We start from the raw sequence: 23830 nt of genomic DNA on the forward strand, positions 1-23830 counted from the left end.
AGAGGCGGCGGAGTTGCTGTCGTGGGCAGAAGTTCATCTGCAGAGTCTCTTGGCGGGACACGTGGCAGGGGTGGAGAACGTGAGTGCGGATTATCTGAGCAGGCACACGTTGGATCCCGGAGAGTGGGCTCTCCATCCCTCCGTGTTCGAACGGATAGTGTTGCAGTGGGGTCGGCCGGTGTTGGATCTTATGGCGTCGACCACCAATGTGCATGTCTTTCGGTTCTTCAGTCGTCGAAGGGATGCTCGAGCCGAGGGCATCGACGTGTTGGTTCTTCCGTGGCCAACTCAGCAGTTGCTCTACGTGTTTCCGCTGTGGCAGCTGGTGGGCCGCGTGGTGCAGCGGATCGGTCGTCACTCGAGATTAGTGGTTCTGATAGCGCCCAATTGGCCTTGTTGTCCGTGGTACGGAGATCTGATGCGGTTGCTGGTGCAGGATCCAATTCCCCTGGGGCCTCGGGTGAGACTGGTTCAGGGGCCGATCGAAATGGCCGACCCCTCTCCGTTCTTGTTTACGGCTTGGCTCTTGAGAGGCACCGGTTGAGAAAGAAAGGTTTCTCGGCCAGGGTGATTGATACGATGTTGAGGTCTCACAAGAAGTCTACTTCCTTGGCGTATGTGCGGGTGTGGCACATCTTTGAGAATTGGTGTCAAGAGCGGGACTATGTCCCTTTGCGTGCTTCGGTGGTGGAAGTGTTGGACTTTCTACAGGATGGTTTGGATAGGGGGCTGTCGCTCTCTTCTCTGAAGGTGCAGGTTTCTGCTTTATCTTGTTTTAGAGGTAAGATTCGGGGAGTATCTCCGGACATGGGACAGTTCCTGAAGGCAATGAAGTTGCTTCGGCCGCCTCGTCGTCCGATGGTTCCACCTTGGGATTTAAATTTGGTCTTGGAGGCGCTGGTGGCACCTCCGTTTGAGCCCTTGACATCCATCACATGTAAGGATCTTACTTTGAAGACGGTTTTTCTGGTGGCCATTTCTTCAGCGCGTAGGATTTCGGAGCTTCAGGCTTTGTCTTGCAGGGAGCTTTTTCTGTCTTTTGCTAAAGAGAAAGTGACTTTACGGACAGTTCCTTCCTTTGTTCCTAAGGTGGTGTCTTCCTTTCATGTAATTTCGTTGCCTGTGTTGGGTGATCGCGCTGGGGATCTCACGCAACGTCGTTTGGCTGAGTTGGATGTGTGGCGCATTTTGCGGTCGTATTTGTGCAGAACTAAGGATTTTCGAGCTTAGGATAGGTTGTTCGTGTTGTTTGGAGGTCCCAAGAAAGGTGCAGCGGCTTCCAAGGCTACTCTAACTAGATGGTTGAAGGAGACTATTGCTTCGGCTTACTTGTTGAAGCGCCGTACCATGCCCTCGTTGCTTAAGGCTCATTCTATGCGGGGGGTAGCTGCTTCTTGGGCGGAGAGTAGTTTTATTCCTCCGCAGGATATTTGTCAGGCAGCGGCGTGGTCTTCCATCCATTCCTTTGTGAAGCATTACAGACTTGATGTTCGGGCAAAAGAGGATGCTCGGTTTGGAGCTGCTGTTTTGTCTTCTGCTTTTCGAGGGTCCCACCCAGTGGTGTGCTGGAGCAGGCTCTCACAGGCTCGCAAGAGCCGGTTGTTAAGTTTTTAAGAATTTTGGGAGCCGGTTGTTAAAGTAGGGCCCTCCATGGCTACTTTAACAACTGGCTCCCAAAATGTGGGCTTGGGCCCCCTGCTGAATTATCTTTTACTTTGCTGGTGGGGATGCTGAGCCCTGCCAGCCAAGTAAATAGACTACTGCTGCTTCCCGCTCCTTGTTTCCAGCTCTGGGCAGCAGGCTGGGACTTCTCGAGCATGTGAGAGAAGTTCCAGCATGCTGCTCAGATCAAGACTTTGGGAGTGGTGGCAGTCCATTTATTGGCTGCCAGCAAAGGTATGCCTAGCGTGCCCGTACGAAGGGAGGGAGGAGAGAGAGGCAAGTGTTGGTTCCCCCCCCCCCCCCCCCCCCCCCCCGGCCACCCCTGGCCCTTCCAACTGCAGAGCTGGCTACGTCCGGAGAAAGAGCCTGTTGTTAAAAATTTACCAGCACACCCCTGGTCCCACCCTTAATTTGATACTGCTTTGGTACTTCCCAAGCGTCTTGACCGGTCTGGAGGGTTGATGAGGAAGGTGAAATTAGGCCTTACTGCTAATTTTCTTTCCTCTAGACCCTCCAGACCGGTCAAGAGCCCGCCCTGGTTATTATCTGAAGTATTTTTGAGCCATGTTCTGCTATGTTCTTGTACAAGTTACTGTGGTCGGAGAAAGTTTCTTTGACTCTAATCTTAAAGTACAGAGCGGGGCGCTTTGACGTTCCGTCTGTTTTCTGCACACTATTGGTGTTTGGCTATTGGTTTTCCAGGTACAGGGGTTTCTAGTTTCAGGTTTTGGTTTTCTCTGCTTTGCTAAGCGTATACTGACAATAGATGGCTAGGCACAGGTTATATGTACATAGTTTAAAGTTAGTGTTCTCAGTCTCCCTCTGCTGGTAGGCGAGCATAACCCAAGCGTCTTGACCGGTCTGGAGGGTTTAGGGGAAAGAAAATTAGCAGGTAAGGCCTAATTTCACCTTCATTCTCCTCCATTGAGGGAAAAAGGCCGTTTAACCCTACCTTTTTCTGGCCAATAGCAAATTTCTGATCCACAGAAGGACACTGCCTCCTATCCCTGACTTTAATTTTCGCAGGAGTCTCTTATGTATCTCATGAGGATCTCAAAAGCTCTCTGAAAATCTAGATACAGTATGTCAACCGGCTCACCTTTATCTGTGTTTGTTCACACCTTCAAAAAAATGAAGCAAATTGGTGAGACAAGAATTCCCTTGGCTGAACCCATGCTGACTGTCCCATTAAACCCTGTTTGTCTATGTGTTTCGTAATTTTATTTTGCCCAGCACGAAAGTCAGAAAGCTTTTTGGTCTATAATTTCCCGGATCGCCCCCTGGACCTTATTTTAAAAATCGGCGTTTGGCTATTCTCCAATCTTCAGGTACTACAGATGATTTTAACAGGTTACAGATCACCAGCATCAGATCAGCAATTTCATGTTTTTCAGTAACCTGGGGTATATACCAGGTGATTTATCACTGTTTAACTTGTCGATTTGGCTCAGTATATCTTCAGGTTCATCAAGATTTCTTTTAGTTCTTCCGCATCGTCACCATTGAAAACCATTACCGGTACAGGTAGATCTCTTACATCTTCTTCCATAAAGACTGAAGTAAAGAATTCAATATCTCTGCTATAGCCTTATCCTCCATGAGTGCTCTTTCCTGATCTAATGGTCCCAACGATTCCCTCACAGGCTTTCTGCTTCTGATGTACCTGAAAAAGTGAGTGGAGGAGTGGCCTAGTGGTTAGGGTGGTGGACTTTGGTCCTGGGGAACTGAGGAACTGAGTTCGATTCCCACTTCAGGCACAGGCAGCTCCTTGTGACTCTGGGCAAGTCACTTAACCCTCCATTGCCCCATGTAAGCCGCATTGAGCCTGCCATGAGTGGGAAAGCGCGGGGTACAAATGTAACAAAAAAAAAGGTGTTACTATGAGTTTTTGTCTGCGCAACAAGTTTTTCTTATCTTTTAGCCGCTTTTTTCAATGTTTTACATCTAGCTTGACAATGCTTATTTTGCTGCTTTCTTCATTTGAATCCTTTTTCCATTCTTTGAAGGATGTTCTTTTGGCTCTAATGGCCTTTCTCACTTCATCTTTTAACCGTGCTGGCTGTCATTTGCTCTTCTTTCCACCTTTGTTAATGCATGGAATACATCTGGTCTGGGCTTCCTCGATGGTATTTTTAAACAGCGTCCATGCCTGATTTAAGGTCTTAACCTTTTCAGCTGACCCTATTAGGTTTTTTTTTTTTTTAAACTGTTTTTTCCTCATTTTGTCGTAATTGCCCTTTTGAAAATTAAATGCTGGACTAGATGTAAAATAGCTGCCCCTCTTGTTTCTTGGACCAGTTGCTCCAAGAATTTATTAAATCTAAGAATTTTACCTACCTAGACCTCCCTGATGTAACATTTATCCAATCAATATTGGTGTAATTGAAATATATACAAAATAGTTCTACCTAGAAACATGAACTGAAGTGGATATGGAAAAGTATCTAAAAATGAAAAAAATGTGGAGAAAAAAGACCTCTGTGAAAAATGAGACTAACCCCACGGGCAGCCATTTTCTGTCCACTTCAGTTCATGTTTCTAAGTAGAAATGTGTTGTATATATTGAACATAATATTCTACCTGTTCCTGCTATGGTGTGATTTACATCCGGTAATTATATCTACCTCTTTATTTAGTGCTATATACTCCAATTCTTACATCTCATTTTTTAGGCCTGTAGCATTTGTATATAGACACTTCAAATTGTGTTTTTTCCTTGCATGTGCAAGCTGTTCAGAAGTTGACTTAGATAATATGCATCCTTTACTCTGTTCTCCCATTAAACACTCCCGGCTTTTTCACCATTAATGAAACCTCTCTATTGGGATTCCCTGAAGATCCTGTTTCAATAGTATCCTTCCAAGGATATTCCACACCGAACCATGTGCTTCTGGGTGACTGTGTTCTAACCCCTTACTCCCCCTTCCCCCTAAAAAAAAAAATTTAGTTTACAAGCTGCTCCATCTTTTTTTTTTTTTTTTTTTTTTTTAAGTGTTAGTGCCAGCAGCCTGGTTCCATTCCTGTTAAGGTGGAGCCCATCCTTTTGTAACAGGCTCCCCCTTTCCCAGAATGTTGCCCAGTTCCTAACAAATCTAAAGCCCTCAACCATGTATTGAAGCTGTGGCGCTCTGCCTGCCTCTTAGGTGCTGCACATGGAATGGGGAGCATTTCTGAAAATGCTAGGATCTGGATTTCAGTTCTAAGAGCCTAAATTTGGCTTCCAGAACCTCTCTTCCACATTTTTCTATGTCATTTGGTACCCACATGTACCAAGACAGCAGGATGCTCCCCAGCACTATCTAAAATCCTATCTAGGTGACACGTGAGGTCTGCCACCTTCGCACCAGGCAGGCAAGGGGCCAGGTGATCCTCAACACCACCCTGCTATCTGCATGCCTAATTATAGAATCACCAACTATAACAGCTGTCCTAACCCTGATGCACCAGTGTTTTGGAAGGGAATGTCACTGTCGTGGATGAGGTCAGAAGCTAAATGGATTGACTTCCCTATGAGGAAAGGCTGAAGTGGCTAGGGCTGTTCAGCTTGAAGAAAAGACGGCTGGGGGGAGGTATATAAAATGAGTGGAGTGGAAAGGGTAGATGTGAATTGCTTAGTTTACTCTTCCCAAAAATACTAGGACTAGGGGGCATGCAATGAAGCTACAAAGTAAAAAAATTTAAAAGAAATCAGAGAAACTATTTCTTCACCTAACCTGTAATTAAATGCTGGAATTTGTTGCCAGAGAATGTGGTAAAAGCAGCTAGCGGGGTTTAAAAAAGGTTTGGCTATCTTCCTAAAAGAAAAGTCCATAAGCCGTTAAGATAGACTTGGGAAAATCCACTGCTTATTTGTAGGATAAGTGGCATAAAATGTACTGTTTTGGCATCTTGCCAGGTAAAGTTGTAAGCTGGGTTGGCCACTGTTGGCTTGATGGACCTTTGGTCTGTCCCAGTATGGCAATGCTTGTGTTAATATTCCTTTAAGTTGGGTGTGAATGAGGGGTAAGGCTCATTCCTCTTTTTGGCTGCTAGCAACAGCTCTGTAACAGATCTGGAACATCCCCTTTTCTCTCAACCTTTTCTCTGGTTTCAGCAGTCTTTTATAAAAGTGAGAAAAACATTATGGAGACAACAGGATAAAACATTATTATTATTTTTTTTTCTGGGGGGGGGGGGGGGGGGGTTCTGAATTATTTAAGGGCACTTTTATAACCCAGCATAATGTGGAAAAGCAATGGCAAGGCAAATATCTTGCTAATAGTATTTTCAATTAGGCATTGTCTCCAATGTAGAAAATTATTCATAATACTTGAAGTCCTTCGGGATGTAAAGATTTTGCTCAGGGCTTAAAAACCTAATCTGGTCATATAGTGCTGCTTTGAAATATGGGCAGCCCACCCATTTCAGTACCAAGTTCTGTGGGCATCATCCCTCAGTTCTTGGGAAGGAAGCTTTGATGTTAGTCTCTTGTGCTGAGATCCAGCATTCTATCAGCTCTTCATGGCCACATACTTGTGCAACATTGTGTACAGTATAGCAGTGTTTGCTGATACCTTCCCTATGGAGAAGGCCTAAGAACCTCTTTGGACAAGTAGCCAAAGGGAATTAGTGTGGGGAAATGCATGATCCATGTGACCTTTTCAGTACAGCATTAGACTTTTGCTGTGGCTATTGGTGCATACAGACTTTCCTGGCTGAGGGCTTCAAACTTAAGGTTTGATAGCCAGGAAAAGTTCCCTGACATACTGTGCTGTGAAAACAATCTCTTTGGAGATGAGGTGCAGGAGATCATTACTGTCATTACACAGCATTGAAACACCCTTAAAACCTTTCCTAGGCCCACTTCCAACCTAGCTCTGCATCCAGGAGTTATCGGTGATGGGCAGTGGATGTTCTACAACTGGGCTAACATTTTTTGCAAACTGATGGCCCCTTGTAATCTTGGGTAATGGGATCTCAAAGTAATCTGGATAGGTTACAGTCTCTTCCTCCAAACTGCCCACTGAACATCAAAATCAATCTCTTGGTAAAATACCAAGGAACTCTTATCTCTAACCAGCCAATGTGGTTGAACTCATTGCACCAGGGAAAGAGGGCAGGGATTTCTTCTGATCACAAAAAAATGGAATGATTCCACCCCATCTTAGACCTGAGCATCCTGAATAAATATCTCACCAAAAGTTCAGCATGGTTTCCCTAGGCTCCTTCCTCCAGAGAGACTATTTCTGTGGACTTGAAGAATGCTTATACCCACATTTTACTTGATATACCGCACATCACCAATTGGCATCACATACAGGTATACCAAGTCTCTCATGAAGTATTTTGAGGTTTGCCATAGAGAAAACACCAGTGCAGTATTTTGTTCTGCCTTTTAACTCTTACATCAGCTCCTTGGGTGTTCACAAAAAGCCTGATGGTTGTAGCAGCATAGCTACATAAACTGGGGATGAATGAGTTTCCCTATTTGGGTAATTGACTGGTAAAGCACACATCTTGAAGGAGCAGAAAAATTGGTGTGCTTAATCATTCTGGTGTAGGAATTGTTTGGGTTAGTCATAAATATATCCCAAGTCTCAGCTCAACAATTGGAGCTTATGGGAGCCTTGGTAGACATAACTCAAGCTCCTGTGTGCCTTCACAAAGGATCACAATACTGATATCCATTGTGGAAAGAATTTAGCAGTTAACCAATGTCAGCTGGATATTGGGCCACCTGGTTTCCACAGCACATGTAAAACCCTTCAGTTGAGGTTGTAAATGATTACTCCATTTTGGAGGCAGTGCATCAGAATTTCTTTTCCCTATTATCTGATGAAAATGGTAGAGTAAAAAAAAAAAAAAGCTCGTTGACTTTGGAGTGGCTGATATTAACCTTAATGGACCTCCAAGGAAAGTGTTGCTAGGAAACACTTTCAGAATTCTCACATCATATGATTATCTAAGTACTAGTCTTTTATTTGAATATATGGAATTTTTCTGATTGTACTATACACTACGAGGTCCAGGCTTACAAAGAATAAGGTAAGAGAAATTTCTGTTCAAATCTAGTAAGTACAGACATGTTGAAACCCAATAGTTGTAGGCTGTCTATATTATAATACAATTCAAATTAGTACTAATTTTTTCCTAGAATGACTGTTTCCCATACCTAGTTTTGAACTTTCAATCAGATTATTCAGATTATTATGAGAGCGCCAGATGGACAAGATTACATAAATGTTTCACTTTCATCTTACTCAGTTTTAGTAAATCTCACACTTCTACACACAGTAATTGCAGTTTTAAAAATAGCTTATGATAATTTCCTTCTTTATTGCCAAATGTCTAAGAGGTATTTAGATTATGGGCAAAAGAAATAGCATGGCCCCCTTTGTCTAAATTAAAGCCCTGAAACTGCAAATGTACATGCTTTTTTTTTTCTTGAAGAATAAATAGTCTTAGTGAAAAGGAAACATACCATGTATGGTGTGTGCAAAAAAAATTTTTTTTTTCTTTTGTTTTGGAGAACAGATAGCTGTTATAATTTTGAGAAAACCAATGGGCTGTTCATGTTCATGAATTAACTCAGCAGTCATCTGCTCTGTTTTCTAGACTTCACTATGCAGCAAAAGTTTGGAGATCAGGAATTTCCTTTCCAAGCGGAAAGGTATTCATTTATTTGCAGCCATATTAAAGATATTTAAGTATTTTCTAGGTAATTTTGCAGTGTGTTAAAACATAGCATATCTATGCATTCCTTTATGAGAAATGATCACAACAAGGGTGACAAAGGAAAGGGCAGCAGATGATGTCCAAAATAACACCTTTATTGAAACATCCAGAGACTCGACACAAGTCGTGTTTCGGCCCACAAAGGCCTTCCTCAGGCGTCTTTAGTTGGATGTATTTTGATATAAAGCTACGTCTAAAATGATACTGGTGATATTCGTTATCTTTCTGTTTTTTTCCAATAAACACTCCATGGAACATTTGCAATATTTTGTTAGTAACTTGCATTGCGTTCTCCGACCAGCATGATTGACTTGGCCACATAAGTGGGTGATATGACTCCAGGATGAAATGGCTTTCCCAGAGCTCAGATGTGAAGTGAAGAATTGAGCATGAGCAGTCCTGTCTATTCTGATTTTTACCGCTTTGCTAAATAATGAAACAGCTCTGTCAAACTTTTCAAGAGTATTTTCTTCAGGTTACTGACACGCCATTACTTTTCTTATTTTTAACAATGCTGACCTACATAAATATTTTGTGGTAAAGCAGTGTACGTTGCCTAACCCACTGTGGCAAAAAAAAACAATAGACATGAGATTAGTCATCTGCCTGGTACCTACATGGCAGCAAGACAATTGCTACCAATGTGGAAGAATGTCCCCCAGAGCCAGAAAGCATCTCTTGTGGCTTCATGACCACTGAGGCTGAGGAGTGCCTCCTAAAGATTGTCATCCTATGCACAGCCTCAGCAGATCCTATTCCTTGGAAGTTGCCTTTTGCCTTCCTACATGTTGTCTAAAAGGGTCTTGCCATGGAAAAGGGGAGCACACAACCTCTTTTGAGCAGATATCTGCTGAGACTTTGACTCAAAGTGTATGGTTCCTTTCCACTGGTATATCAGTCTGAGCAAGACAGTACATTAAAGTACATAGGTCCAGGGAGATCACCAAGTACTGTTCCTTCAGTACAAAGACCTAAGTCATGGCATTACTCCAGTGAAAAAATTCTCTTTTGCACTGATTTTGTGCTGAAGTTCAACTCTATAGCTCTTGCATGAACTCTAAATGTTCTTATGTTAAGTCTGTGCTTCTGCACTATCAAATTTTGGCATAACGACTCTGTAGCGTGGAATATGTGCAGATGTCCTTTTTGTCTCCTTATCCTTATTGTATTCTGATCTCCAAGGGGACCATTCCTTCTGCATATTACAATTATTTTTTAAGATTATTCAGATCCACATTCTTCAGCCTCATAACGCCTTCCCCTGAAAATTACCTATCTCCAAGAAACTAGAGAATGATTTGGGGACAGATTTTGGCACCGTCCCTGTGGGCTCTGTCCTCATCTGCAGAAGCCTCAAACACTTATGGGTTTATATTTAAATCTTTTAAAGTATAAAAAGGAAGGGGCAGTGGGGAAAAGGGGGGGGGGACGAGAGGGAGGGATTGGGTAGTTTTTCTTTCTGTTAAAAAGCAACAAAAATGTAATTTTGGTTGATTCTTTGTATGCACTGTGCCTACTTAATAAAAATGTTTAAACATAAAAGTATAAAAAGGAACAAAATTCTATGCAACTGTTTATAAATCACAAACAATAATGAGCAACTATAATAACCCTCCCTACTCTTCCAACCCCCAACAATAGCTGACTTCTACTATCCCAAGGAACCCTAATGCGCCTTGTTAAAATGACCAGGAGTATAAAACAGCCCGCTCTGTATGTCCTAGTAGGGGAGAAATATGCCCTACAAAGCACGGTTAGGATTTTTTAATCTGTGGATGAATAAAGTCATCAAGAATCTCAGGATTCAGTCTAGCTCTCCTGTCTTCCACAGTCCTTCCTGCAATAAAAAAAAAATGTCGTCTCAGAAGATGTGCTGGTAGCAGGAATGCACGTGATCCCTATGCAAATTTTGCCAGTTGTGTCCAGCACTTTTGCTTGTTTTTCTAAAAAATCAAAACATTGTCGTCTGCATCACTCAAACATAAATAATTGTCCAGTTCATTAACAGCCTTCAAAGTAGAGAATGACATAGGGACAGAGTTTGTCCCCATCCCTCTGTCATTCCCTACAAGAAATGCATCAAGATATCTCTTAATGCAGATTCATGCAAAAGATGGCAAAGTACCATTTCTATTCTAACAAGAAGCTAAGCACAGAATCAGATATTTTGTTTGCTGACATTCCAGAGGATACATTGGTGGGGAAAATTTTCCCCTACTTTTATTGCTGCATATATGTCACACTGAATAGTTCTTGATATTTAAACAGAATGTTATTAGACAAATGGAACCTTGATTAAAAACAATTTTTTTAATTTGATGACTTATTTAAGGAACAGTTATATCAGCACCTGTATTACCTAAACTTAACTGGGTTGGCAGTATTGTTTCTGTGGTGGTTTAAGGACAGATTTAAAATGGGAACTTTAACTGAGCCAAGCCCCAGACCATTCCAGTTTTCCTTTTAAGGGTCTGTCTGTTTGAAAACAGATATGCTTGAAGGTATTCCTATATGTGCAGAAGTACTTATGGTTTTATAAAATTCTTGTATTCACTACCTCTGCAGAATTTATAAGGAAAATACTGCATATTCTAAACTAAACATTGAGTTGTCAAAGTAGGTGTAAATGTGTGCATGGCTTTTAATAAGTTGGATTAAATGGAATGGGACTTGATATAATCCTCCTGTGGTTTTGCAACTACATTCAAGACAGGTTATTAATTGTACCTGGGGCAATGGAGGGTTAGGAACTGCAGTGGGAATTGAACCCAGTTCCCCAGGATCAAAGTCTGGTGCACTAAGCACTAGGCTACTCCTCCAGTTATAGTAACAGTAACCTAGCTGATAAAAACTCAGTGACATGCTCACCAGTGAGTTTATATTGCTAGGTATCTTCCAGAAGAGTGTTGAGATTATTGGTTTTAGAGTTTGACATTACTCTGGATCATTGTGCTGGGCAGACTTCTACGGTCTATGCCCTGATTTGTGACTGAATAGATATGGATGGGATGGAGTGTAAATTTTAAGGGGCTTTGACGTTAGCTTTAGAATTTTTTGTACAAGAACAGTGCTGGGCAGACTTCTGTGATCTGTGCCATGAGAATGACAAGGACAAATCAAACTCTGGTATACATATAAAGTATCATATACCATGTAAAATGAGTTTCTTGTTAGGCAGACTGAATGGATCGTACAGGTCTTTATCTGCCATCATTTACTATGTTACTTTAAACTAGTACCTGTTAAGCAGCTGGTCCTAGAGAGGGTCTAGTAAGTCAGCCTCACAGTGGAAGGAACAAGGTTCTACTAACAGTGCATGTCAACCCACATAATAGTTAATAACCTGTTTTTTTTCAGTTGATATTTAGGTACGCATGATTGTAGGTTGGCTATCCTTTCAGTGTAACACACATTAATATGGAAGTCATTACTTGATTCAACCATAACCAATTCTTAAACAGGTTTCAAAATTTTTGTGGCTAAGTTTAATCATTACTCAGAAATCCATTTTTGTTAAGTTTAATCATTACTCAGAAATCCATTTTTGTTAATTGTACCTAAGTCTTGATTCTTAAGCGCACTTTCAAAAATTGATGACAAATACTTAAGTGGAACCTAATTCATAAGATCACTTCTGGCACACCTTGGAGGTCTTTGTGTTGTGTAGGGCTGCATCAGAGTTATGTACATTAAAAAAAGAAAAGGAACAAGCAATTAATGACACTTGAGTACATCTCCAAAACTTACTGAGCTTATCAACAATTGAAAGAAATTCCAGTAGGTAAGGGATCAAATATTAAGCACATCAGCTGGAAGCAAGCTGATGTTACCTAGGTTGTAATTTTGATACCTAACTTGTCATTTTCACTAAACAAATAATTTAAACGGCTATTTTATGACATTGATATTTTTCAGCAGTGAGTAGCAGAGTGCCTACAGTCTCCAGTGACTCCTCACACACTACAGTATCTCCTACACCACAGCCTTGTTCTCAGACTCCAAGCAGTGCAGCCTCTCAGTCTGTGCTACCTACTTACCCTTCAGTGGATATTGATGCCCATGTAAGTTGTGATACTCTGTATAGTTTTACCCCTCCAGCATGAATTGGTGTGTTACCAAAAAAATAAATTTATTTACAAAATTGTATTTCCAGACGGAGAGTAATCATGATACTGCATTAACCCTGGCATGTGCCGGTGGTCATGAAGAGTTGGTGTCTGTGCTGATTGCTCGTGGTGCTAACATTGAACACAGGGACAAGAAAGGTAAACTATAAAAATTACTGAAAGTCTCATTTTGCCTTTACATTTGTAGCTAGTTTTTATTAATATATAGTGTTATGTGATTATTTTAACGCACAGAGTTTCATTTTAGGGGTGTAGATGGAGCATAGTTTGACAGGGATGGGGAGCTTTTTTGAAGTACGAAGGGCTAAGTTATCTGTGAGGCCGTTGAATTAGGGGACCCCTTCCACAGAAATTTTCATAGGTTTCTTTTATGCTTTCTTACCTTTTTCTTTTCATCATAAAGGACTGTAACCTTCACAGACCAGCAGGTTCAACTGAGGTAGCCTTATTATACAGACTGGATGACCATGTAGGTCTTTATCTGCTGTCATTTTACATATTGAAATTTATTAACCATCTTTATAAAGAGATTAACCTAAGATGGTGCCCAGTAGATACAGTTTTAACATAACTTACAATCTTATTGAAAATAATAGTAAAGTAACCAAGAATAAACATAAATACAATAAATGAAGTAAACTTGAAAATAGTAATGTTACTATGTAAAATTAGAAGGACCCCTTCTGCATTGTAATGACTGTTGTTACTAATATGCATTGCTGTGAAAAGATAGTCCTTGCTGTATGCAGCTTACGATTTAATCAATTTAAATAGAAAAAATATTTGTGAATTTTTATTAAAGGAATGGTTTAAACCAGGCTTTGAGGAGAACCAGAGGTTTAGATTTAAAAGCAGCATGAGAAGGGTGGACTTTTAGTAAGGCTGTTGGATGATTAAAATATTTAATTGCAATTTCACAATTTAAAAAAAAAAAATTCATCTTGAGGTAACTGTACCTCCAACACCTCTGTCCTCTCCCCCCCCCCCCCCCCCAAAGCACAGTTTGACATATGTCTCTCCTGCCCTTCCCTATCCCGCACTCACAAAAACAGGAAGTTGCAGCAGAAAGAAGGTAAGACATACCTGTAGAAGGACTCTTGGGGCTGGTGGAGGTAGCCTGTTGCATTGCAGACACTGTCTGTAACCCAGGTAAGTTGAGAAAACAGCCAGGGTGGAAGGGAGAGAGGACTGCTGGGGTTGGGGAAGAGGGTGAGAGGTAGCAGGAGGAGCAGTGCTGGCCTGGCTGTTGATATCAGTTATCTGTGTGAAAAAATGTTAATCGTGTTAACGTGATTAGTCTTTAAACAACATCTGAATAAGCCCAAAGAGAGCCTTAATACAAACTACCTATTTTAAATAGTGCAGTTCCTTCTCCCTTCTCTTCAAAAGCAGTTCAGTGAAAGGCCCGCTGTGTCACCCATGCCAAAGCTTCTCTGTAACAGGAAGTTATGCATCCTCTGACAAGTTCCTGCTTCAGAGAAGCTTGGAGCCTGGTGACACGCGGCGTGCTTTGAGTGCAGTGGCCAGTAGGAACAGGGAGAAGGAGGCAGGATAGTACCAGAAAGTAAGAAGTGTGGGCAGAACAATGCTGGATGTTTGTGGATTGGGGAGAGATGCATTAACTTGCGTTAATTTTAACAAGAGTTAAAAATTCATGCGTTAAACGTGCAGCCGATTCCCACTTCAGGCACAGGCAGCTCCTTGTGTCTCTGGGCAAGTCACTTAACCCTCCATTGCCCCATGTAAGCCGCATTGAGCCTGCCATGAGTGGGGAAAGCGCGGGGTACAAATGTAACAAAAAAAAAAGTGCTAAAATACTAGATTTAACATCCAGACATTTAAAATTGTTAGCTAACAAAGAGAAAAGATTGCCCTTATCACCTGTTTTTATTCTTCTCGATTTGCATTGATTTGAATGAAACATTTGTAGTTAAATGTTAGTAATTTAAAATACCTCTTAAATTAGGTTTCACACCACTTATTTTGGCTGCTACTGCTGGGCATGTTGGAGTGGTAGAAATTCTTCTAGACAAAGGTGGCGATATAGAAGCACAGTCTGAACGTACCAAGGACACCCCTCTTTCACTTGCCTGTTCTGGTGGGCGTCAAGAGGTATGTGTAATTGCCTCGTTTTGTTATGCTGTATGATCTTCATTTCAAGAGGACTGGCTTAAGTCAGCCAAAATTCACTGCTGTTGCCTTCTCTGTCCCACTAGAAACAGAGAAGGCTACAGCAGCATAATAAGAACAAAACACATCTTGAGGAAAGTCATTTTCTACATGGAAGCATAGAAAATGATAGTTTAAAAAACAAAACCCCTCTCTAGTCTGCCTATCCATACCAACTAAGACTGTACAATCCCTCATTATCCCATTATTTCTTGAATTCAGTCTGACTTCCTCATCCTTAAGACCCTTTGCTCCTAATCTTTTTAATTGAAAGACTTGCCATCTGTGTATTCATACCACAGAGGTGTCTAAATGTCATCATTTTGCTTCTCCCACTTTTCTTTCAAAGTATACATGTTGAGATCTGTCCTCATTTTTATGACAGACCAACCATTCTAGAAGTTGCTCTCTGGAATGACTCCGTTCTGTTTGTATCCTTTTGAAGTTGCTTTCTCCAGAATTGTACAAAGTACTTCAAATGAGATCTCATCAAGGGCTTATATAGAGACAGTACCACCACCTTTTCCCTGCTAGCCATTCTTTCCCTCTGCTTCCAAGCACACTTCTGGTTTTTGCTGTTGCCTCTTTTACCTGTTTGGCTACCTTAAGATCTTCTGATACAATTACTCTCCGGTTGTATCTGTTAGAAAGCTACATTAAACATTGGGTTTGATGTTGTTGGCATTCTATCTTTGTTTCAGAAATTAGTTCTGCTTTTCATATTAGTCATTGGGATTGTTTTGCTGACTTTGTATTCTAATCCTGCTTTGTCCAAGATGGAACATTATTCTTTAGATGTTAGGAAAGCTTTAAAGTTTTTCTTACAAAGAATCCAAACTTTTACAAACCCTAATCAATTAATTCTCTTTACAAGTAGTGTTGTAGCCATCAATTTTAGAGGTATATAATGGTCCATTAAGCCTGTTCTTGAAATCTTCTAGAAGATTGGTTACATTTTTTATGCAAAAGAAAAAAAAAAGTACTAAAGCATTATGGAATGGATACATGATCACTTATGGGTGTCAAGTTGTTGCTGCCTTATAATTAAGTCCCTTAGCACAGATGTGAGATTGAAAGGGAAAAGGAACTTTGTCCTGCCATCAGTTAATAATCCATTACCTCCTACATTTTGCACCATCCCTCCCATATTCCAGATATGACTGACCATGTCAGCTGCTACATTCTTTGATAATGTGCAACAATTATTGTGGTGGTTCAATTTTCTTAACATTTTTTAGACCAAATTAGTGAAGTACTGTCCAACAGTGCAGGGGATCATGATTAGCCAGCTATCAATGGCCAGCTGTGCTTAAGTCAACTGGTAGAAAGGTCTCAGGCTGATAAGAGAGAGACCCTCTGTCTCACATTAGAACAACCTGTAACTAACCATTGGTGCAGATTCTGTGAATTACTGAAATGGTAATTGATGACAAAACTGTTCTTAGTTCTTCCTTTTGCCTAGTTAAATGCATAAGATTACTGGAGAAAATTTAACTGTGTTTTGGTTCAGGTGGTTGATTTGCTGCTGGCGCGAGGTGCCAACAAAGAGCATAGGAATGTATCTGACTATACACCGTTAAGTCTTGCTGCTTCTGGGGGTTATGTCAACATCATTAAGATTCTCCTAAATGCTGGTGCAGAAATTAACTCAAGGTATAGTAACTTTAAAGATTTTTTTTTTTAAATGACATCTACTGTAGGTGCAGTCATGTTTTTGTAATCATTAATAGTAATCAAATTGAAAAACTTTCCATCTAGCTACTTGGTGGCTTTTTGTAGTATCTCTTGATCCTATGTTCTCTGTGTCTTCCATCATTGGCAATCTTGACAATGCTGCAGTCTTGCACAACTGTTGTACTGTAATGCAAACTTGTAGCATAAGGACACAACTCTGAAGATTTTTTTTTGTTGGGGATACAACCTAAATTCTGCTGTACAGTAGATGGAAAGCGTACTGAAGATATAGATTATATAGATGTATCCATTTATGAGGTTCTCAAATGTTTCAATGTATAGCTATTTTCTCCGAGGACAAGCAGGCTGATTGTTCTCACGACTGGGTGACGTCCGCGGCAGCCCCCACCAACCGGAAGACGCTTCGCGGGCGGTCCGCGCGCAGGGCACGCCCACCGTCCATGCGCGGCCGTCTTCCCGCCCGTGCGCGACCGTTCCCGCCAGTCCTTTCTTTTCCGCGCCTGGAGAGAATCGTGCGACTGCCCCGGAAAACCGTCGCGTTCTTCGCGAATTCGTTTATTTTTTTTTGTTTCTGTTGCCGCGCGCTCCAGTTTTTCCTTTTTTCCTTTAAAAAAAAAAAAAGAGAGCACGCGCTTTATTTTCCCTCGTTTTCTAGCGAGGGCGTTGCGGCCTTGTGGCCACGCGGTCGATTATTTTTCGAGGTGTGATTTACCGCCACCATCGATGACTTTAACTTCGCCGACGCGATTTTTCCGTCGATGTCCTCGAAGGTCCCGAGTGGATTTAAGAAGTGTGGTCGGTGCGGCCAGCCGATCTCGCAGACCGACACCCACGCTTGGTGACTCCAGTGCCTCGGGCCGGAGCACAATATCAAGTCGTGTTCTTTGTGTCTTGGTCTCCGGAAACGGACTCAGGTTGCGAGGCAAGTTCTGCGGGACCGTCTTTTTGGAACTTGCGCCGGCCCCTCGACGTCGACCTCGACGGCATCGGTATCGACGGCCGGTTCTTCGGTACCGGTATCGAGGCCCGAGAAATCGGCACCGATGGCATCGACCCCAGGAGCACAGGTCCCGTCGGCCCGCCATTCCTCCGGTGAGGGTAGGGGTGAGAGGCCGCGTGGGCAATCGGCCCCGGTCACTCCCTCGGCCCATGGCCCTCGGGACCGAACCCTGTCTGACCCGGTTCCTCGAGACCGAGGGGGGATCGACCTCCTCCTCCTCCATTCCACCTGGCACCGATGACGGGCACCGCAAGAAATCCAAGAAGCACCGTCATCGGTCGCCTTCGATGCACCCGGCGCTAGGTACCGGCGAGGAGTCGACGCCGAAGCGTCCGCGTCGAGAGGAGAGATCCCCTTCGGTAGTGGAGGTACCGACGCGTCAGGGTCCCAGCACTTCGGTGCAGTCTCCTGGACTCGAGCAGCTTCCGGCACCGACACCTCTACCGGCCCCCCCGCCTTTCCCGGCAGCGGGCCTGGACGAGTGCCTCCGAGCCATCCTTCCGGGGATCCTGGAAGGGCTGATGCGCCAGGCTGTGCCGGCGCCGTTGACTGTGGCGCCGGCGAGCTCTAGCCCGGTGCCAAGCTCGTCGACACCGCCGCCGCTTGCGGCGCCGGTCTCGACCGCCACGCAGGTGGAGTCCCCGTCGACGTCGATGGAGGGAGCTTCGTCCCCGCCGGCGCGGGAGTCCACCGCTTGACGACACCGAGGCCTCGGTGCCTCGACGTCGAGCCGGGCCCGGTTAAGGACTCAGCTACATGAGCTTATGTCCGATACCGAGGAAGAGGCCTCGTGGGGGGAAGAGGAAGACCCCAGATATTTCTCCTCAGAGGAGTCTGCGGGTCTTCCCTCGGACCCCACGCCTTCACCAGAGAGGAAGCTCTCGCCTCCTGAGAGCCTCTCCTTTGCCCCCTTTGTAAGGGATATGTCTATTTGCATTCCCTTCCCTGTGGTCTCTGTGGATGAGCCGAGGGCTGAGATGCTCGAGGTCCTCGACTATCCATCACCACCTAGAGAGTCCTCCACGGTGCCGTTGCACAATGTCCTCAAAGAGACACTGCTTCGGAACTGGATGAGACCGCTATCTAATCCCATCATTCCCAAGAAAGCAGAGTCCCAGTACAGAATCCACTCGGACCCAGAGTTAATGCGGCCCCAATTGCCCCATGACTCGGCGGTCGTGGATTCTGCTCTCAAGAGGGCACGGAGTTCGAGGGATACCGCCTCGGCGCCCCCGGGGCGGGAGTCTCGCACTCTGGACTCGTTTGGGAGGAAGGCCTACCAATCCTCCATGCTCGTGACCTGCATCCAGTCGTACCAGCTCTATACGAGTATCCACATGCGGAACAATGTGAAGCAACTGGCGGACCTGGTCGATAAGCTCCCGCCGGAGCAGTCCAGGCCTTATCAGAAGGTGGTCAGGCAGCTGAAGGCGTGCAGAAAGTTCCTATCCAGGGGTATCTATGACACCTGTGACGTGGCATCTCGTGCTGCGGCCCAAGGTATAGTGATGCGCAGGCTCTCATGGCTGCGTGCCTCTGACCTGGACAACCGCACCCAGCAGAGACTGGCCGACGTCCCTTGCCGGGAGGATAATATTTTTGGTGAGAAGGTCGAGCAGCTGGTGGACCAACTGCATCAGCGGGAAACCGCCCTCGACAAGCTCTCCCACCGGGCGCCTTCAGCATCCACCTCAGCAGGTGGACGTTTTTCCCAGGCCCGGCAGGCTGCGCCCTATTCTTTTGCAAAGCGTAGGTACACCCAGCCGGCCCGAAGGCCTCGTCAGGCACAGGGACAGCCCCAGCGCGCTCGTTCTCGTCAACAGCGTGCGCCTAAGCAGCCCCCTGCGCCTCCACAGCAAAAGTCGGGGACGGGCTTTTGACTGGATCCACGGGAACATAGCCGCCCTCAAAGTGTCCGTACCGGACGATCTGCCGGTCGGGGGGAGGTTAAAAATTTTTTCACCAAAGGTGGCCTCTCATAACCTCCGACCAGTGGGTTCTCCAAATAGTGCGGTGCGGATACGCCCTGAATTTGGCCTCCCTGCCACCAAATTGTCCTCCGGGAGCTCAATCCTTCAGCTCCCATCACAAGCAGGTACTTGCAGAGGAACTCTCCGCCCTTCTCAGTGCCAATGCGGTAGAGCCCGTACCACCCGGGCAAGAAGGGCAGGGATTCTATTCCAGGTACTTCCTTGTGGAAAAGAAAACAGGGGGGATGCGTCCCATCCTAGACCTGAGAGGCCTGAACAAATTCCTGGTCAAAGAAAAGTTCAGGATGCTTTCCTTGGGCACCCTTCTGCCAATGATTCAGAAAAACGATTGGCTATGTTCCCTGGATTTAAAGGATGCATACACTCACATCCCGATACTGCCAGCTCACAGACAGTATCTCAGATTCCGCCTGGGCGCATGGCACTTTCAGTATTGTGTGCTGCCGTTTGGGCTCGCCTCTGCCCCACGAATGTTTACAAAGTGCCTCGTGGTGGTAGCGGCGTATCTACGCAAGCTGGGAGTGCACGTGTTCCCATATCTCGACGATTGGCTGGTCAAGAGCACCTCGGAGGCAGGAGCCCTCCGGTCTATGCAGTGCATTACTCAACTTCTGGAGCTGCTGGGGTTTGTGATAAATTACCCAAAGTCCCATCTCCAGCCAACACAGTCTCTGGAATTCATAGGAGCTCTGCTGAATACCCAGACGGCTCGGGCCTTCCTTCCCGAAGCGAGGTACAACAACCTCCTGTCCCTGGCTTCGCAGACCAGAGCGTCTCAGCAGGTCACAGCTCGGCAGATGTTGAGACTTCTGGGTCATATGGCCTCCACAGTTCATGTGACTCCCATGGCTCGTCTTCACATGAGATCTGCTCAATGGACCCTAGCTTCCCAGTGGTTTCAGGCCACCGGGAATCTAGAAGATGTCATCCGCCTCTCCACCAGCTGCCGCACTTCACTGCTCTGGTGGACCATCCGGACCAATTTGACCCTGGGACGTCCATTCCAAATTCCGCAGCCCACGAAAGTGCTGACGACGGATGCATCTCGCCTGGGGTGGGGAGCTCATGTCGATGGGCTTCACACCCAGGGTCTGTGGTCTCTCCAGGAAAAGGATCTGCAGATCAACCTTCTGGAGCTCCGAGCGATCTGGAACGCACTGAAGGCTTTCAGAGATCGGATGTCCTACCAAATTATCCAAATTCGGACAGACAATCAGGTTGCAATGTATTACACCAACAAGCAGGAGGGCACCGGATCTCGCCCCTTGTGTCAGGAAGCCGTCGGGATGTGGCGTTGGGCTTGCCAGTTCGGCATGCTCCTCCAAGCCACATACCTGGCAGGTGTAAACAACAGTCTGGCCGACAGACTGAGCAGAGTCATGCAACCGCACGAGTGGTCGCTTCATTCCAGAGTGGTACGCAAGATCTTCCGAGAGTGGGGCACCCCCTCGGTGGACCTTTTCGCCTCTCAGACCAACCACAAGCTGCCTCTGTTCTGTTCCAGACTACAGGCACACAGCAGGCTAGCGTCGGATGCCTTTCTCCTCCATTGGGGGACCGGCCTCCTGTATGCTTATCCTCCCATACCTTTGGTGGGGAAGACCTTACTGAAGCTCAAGCAAGACCACGGCACCATGATTCTGATAGCGCCCTTTTGGCCCCGTCAGATCTGGTTCCCTCTTCTTCTGGAGTTGTCCTCAGAAGAACCGTGGCGATTGGAGTGTTTTCCGACTCTCATCTCGCAGAACGACGGAGCGTTGCTGCACCCCAACCTTCAGTCCCTGGCTCTCATGGCCTGTCCACACATTCACATCACATTACTGCCTCCAGCAGGATACCCGACGCGACAGTCGGTTCGGGCAGTCGGTGCTGCAGAATCTGTTTGGGGTGTAAATCCAACTCCACCCTCCAGGACCCGAATTATTCTGGTCAGGCTGCACTCTCAGTTAGTTGTTCTTCGTAGGTCAATTTCTGTTATGTCCTCGCCGTTGCGAGGTTCCATTGACCTGGGTTCTTGTTTTGAGTGAGCCTGAGAGCTAGGGATACCCCAGTCATGAGAACAAGCAGCCTGCTTGTCCTCGGAGAAAGTGAATGATACATACCTGTAGCAGGTGTTCTCCGAGGACAGCAGGCTGATTGTTCTCACCTACCCTCCCTCCTCCCCTTTGGAGTTGCGTTTTCATCTTTTGCTTGTCATTCAACTGGCGGGAACGGTCGCGCACGGGCGGGAAGACGGCCGCGCATGCGCGGTGGGCGTGCCCTGCGTGCGGACCGCCCGCGAAGCTTCTTCCGGTTGGTGGGGGCTGCCGCGGACGTCACCCTGTCGTGAGAACAATCAGCCTGCTGTCCTCGGAGAACACCTGCTACAGGTATGTATCATTCACTATTTTGCAAATTCTGAAACCAATGGTGGTGCTGAACATTAGAAGTTTGAATTTGCAATTCCATCCCCAGAAGTAGGGAAGAATTAAGATGACAGGTGTTGATTTAAGTGTAGTAACCTATGTGCATCGGCTTGCAAAGGTAAAGGACTAAAATGGGGATACTACACAGTGATTAGTATTTAGCTCACACTTTTCTCAGTAAAGTGAGTTATTCAGGTACGGTAGGTATTTTCCTATCCCATAGGGCTGACTATCTGTACCTGAGTCAGTGGAAGGTAGTGATTTGCCAAGATTACAAGGAGCTGCAGTGGGATTAAAAACCTGGCTTCTCTATTCTTAGCCCTGTGCACTAATAGGCTATAGGCTACTCCACAACACAACCAACTTGAACAAAGCATCAGTGTTCTAGATGTTGAACTCTAAGTGAAAAGTGGCAGTCAACAAGTAAAGAGGGGTGGGGAACCCCTAGAATGCTGTTAATTGCAATTGAAGGGAGTTGACAGGTCATCTGGCATGAGCAGCAAGTTGATTTGGTGCCCTTAAATGAATAACGTAAGTCACTTGAACTGGAAGATATCCTTAGCAAAGTTGGGGGGTGAGGGCAAGATATTATTTTTGTGGTATACTTTTATGACTGACAGCTGTGAGGTAGCCTTAGATAAAGGTGTGTGGGCAGAGCTATTAGGCAGTGAGTGGGCCAAATGGAAGGGTGCTTACATCCATTGCTTGCAAGGTAGAATAATTATATATGTTCGTGCAGCACCGAATGTCTGATTTATATGTTATATAGTTTAAATGAGCAGTACTATAGGAAATGTACACCTTGAATCTTAGTGGCAAGGAGGCTCATTTTCAAAGCACTTAGACTTAGTTCCATATGGTTACTATGTAACCTTGTAAGTCTAAGTGCTTTGAAAATACACCTCAAGATGTGTTTCTTTACAAGAGAAACACATTTCAGCAGAAAATATCCTAAATTGTAATATTTTTCTATCTCTAAGCAAAAAATCCAGAATGTGGTTTCTAGAAAAATATCCTCCAGGCTTTTAAATTTTGAGCTGAATGATCCAGCCATGTCATTAATACTAATGTGGAGAGTCATGTTGATGTGTGTTGTGTGTGATGATCACATTCTCTGTCATTTATCTTTAACTTGGGTTAAGTGTATCAACTTTTTCTCTTTAGGACTGGGAGTAAACTGGGAATATCCCCTTTAATGTTGGCTGCTATGAATGGGCATGTTCCTGCAGTAAAACTGTTGCTTGATATGGGTTCAGACATCAACGCTCAGATTGAGACCAATCGTAATACTGCCCTCACATTAGCTTGTTTCCAGGGTCGGGCAGAAGTTGTGAGTCTTCTTTTGGACAGAAAAGCAAACGTGGAACACAGAGCCAAAGTATGTACAGATGAGCATAATCTGATTAAATTTTTTTAAATTAACATTTTTTTTAGTTGCAAAATATGTTTTTTCTCTTCTGCAAATTGTGAGAAGTAGCAAGCCTTTGATTATACTTGATTATGCATTAGTTTGTATGTATACCTCCTCTTTGTGCTTTAAATCTTTTAGGTTCTGTGCATTTTGACATTTCTATTTTAGGCTTGTATAATTATGGCTTTTTTATGACAATGCATTACTGGAGTCTATAAAAGAGGGGGCTCACTTAAAAAAAAAAAAGTCACAAGTACTTATGTCCAACTCAGCAGTTTCTTTATCAAGAAATTTATATCCATTTGCTTTTCTGTTGGATTATGGTTTTGAGATGAATTAACATTTTAGCATCATATAACTGTGGTAAAAAGAGCTTTTTGGGTTTTTTTTTAAGGTTGGAAAACAAGCATTTATTGCTTTATTACACAAGGCAGCTAAGTTAAATGCATTTATTTGTTGATTAAAAGATCACCCTCAACCAACAAACATGTTTAGTTCTGTATTTAGAACCAGAGCCTTGTAGGCTGCTTAGAATTGTTTAATGTTTCAGGTCTTCATGGCCTGGCAGTTTCTTCCTGCTCCTTGAATTTCACCTTAATCAGAATCTGCCTCTATTGGGCTATGATTCCATGTGAACCTCAAGTGTTGTGAGGAGG

The 23830-nt window shown here is 44.4% G+C and overlaps 1 protein-coding gene across 1 annotated transcript in view; it reads left to right on the forward strand.

Annotated features, from left to right (window-relative positions):
* Nucleotides 1–23830, forward strand: part of LOC115476533 (ankyrin repeat and KH domain-containing protein 1-like) — a 321971-nt gene that overhangs the window by 182778 nt on the left and 115363 nt on the right. Inside the window, 5 exon segments of the mRNA XM_030212956.1 lie at nt 12292–12437; nt 12530–12641; nt 14470–14615; nt 16183–16325; nt 22928–23141. Of these exon segments, the coding sequence (XP_030068816.1) occupies nt 12292–12437; nt 12530–12641; nt 14470–14615; nt 16183–16325; nt 22928–23141 (761 nt within the window).

The sequence above is a fragment of the Microcaecilia unicolor genome, chromosome 8 (genome assembly GCF_901765095.1).
Source record: "Microcaecilia unicolor chromosome 8, aMicUni1.1, whole genome shotgun sequence".
Classification (NCBI taxonomy): Eukaryota; Metazoa; Chordata; class Amphibia; order Gymnophiona; family Siphonopidae; genus Microcaecilia; species Microcaecilia unicolor.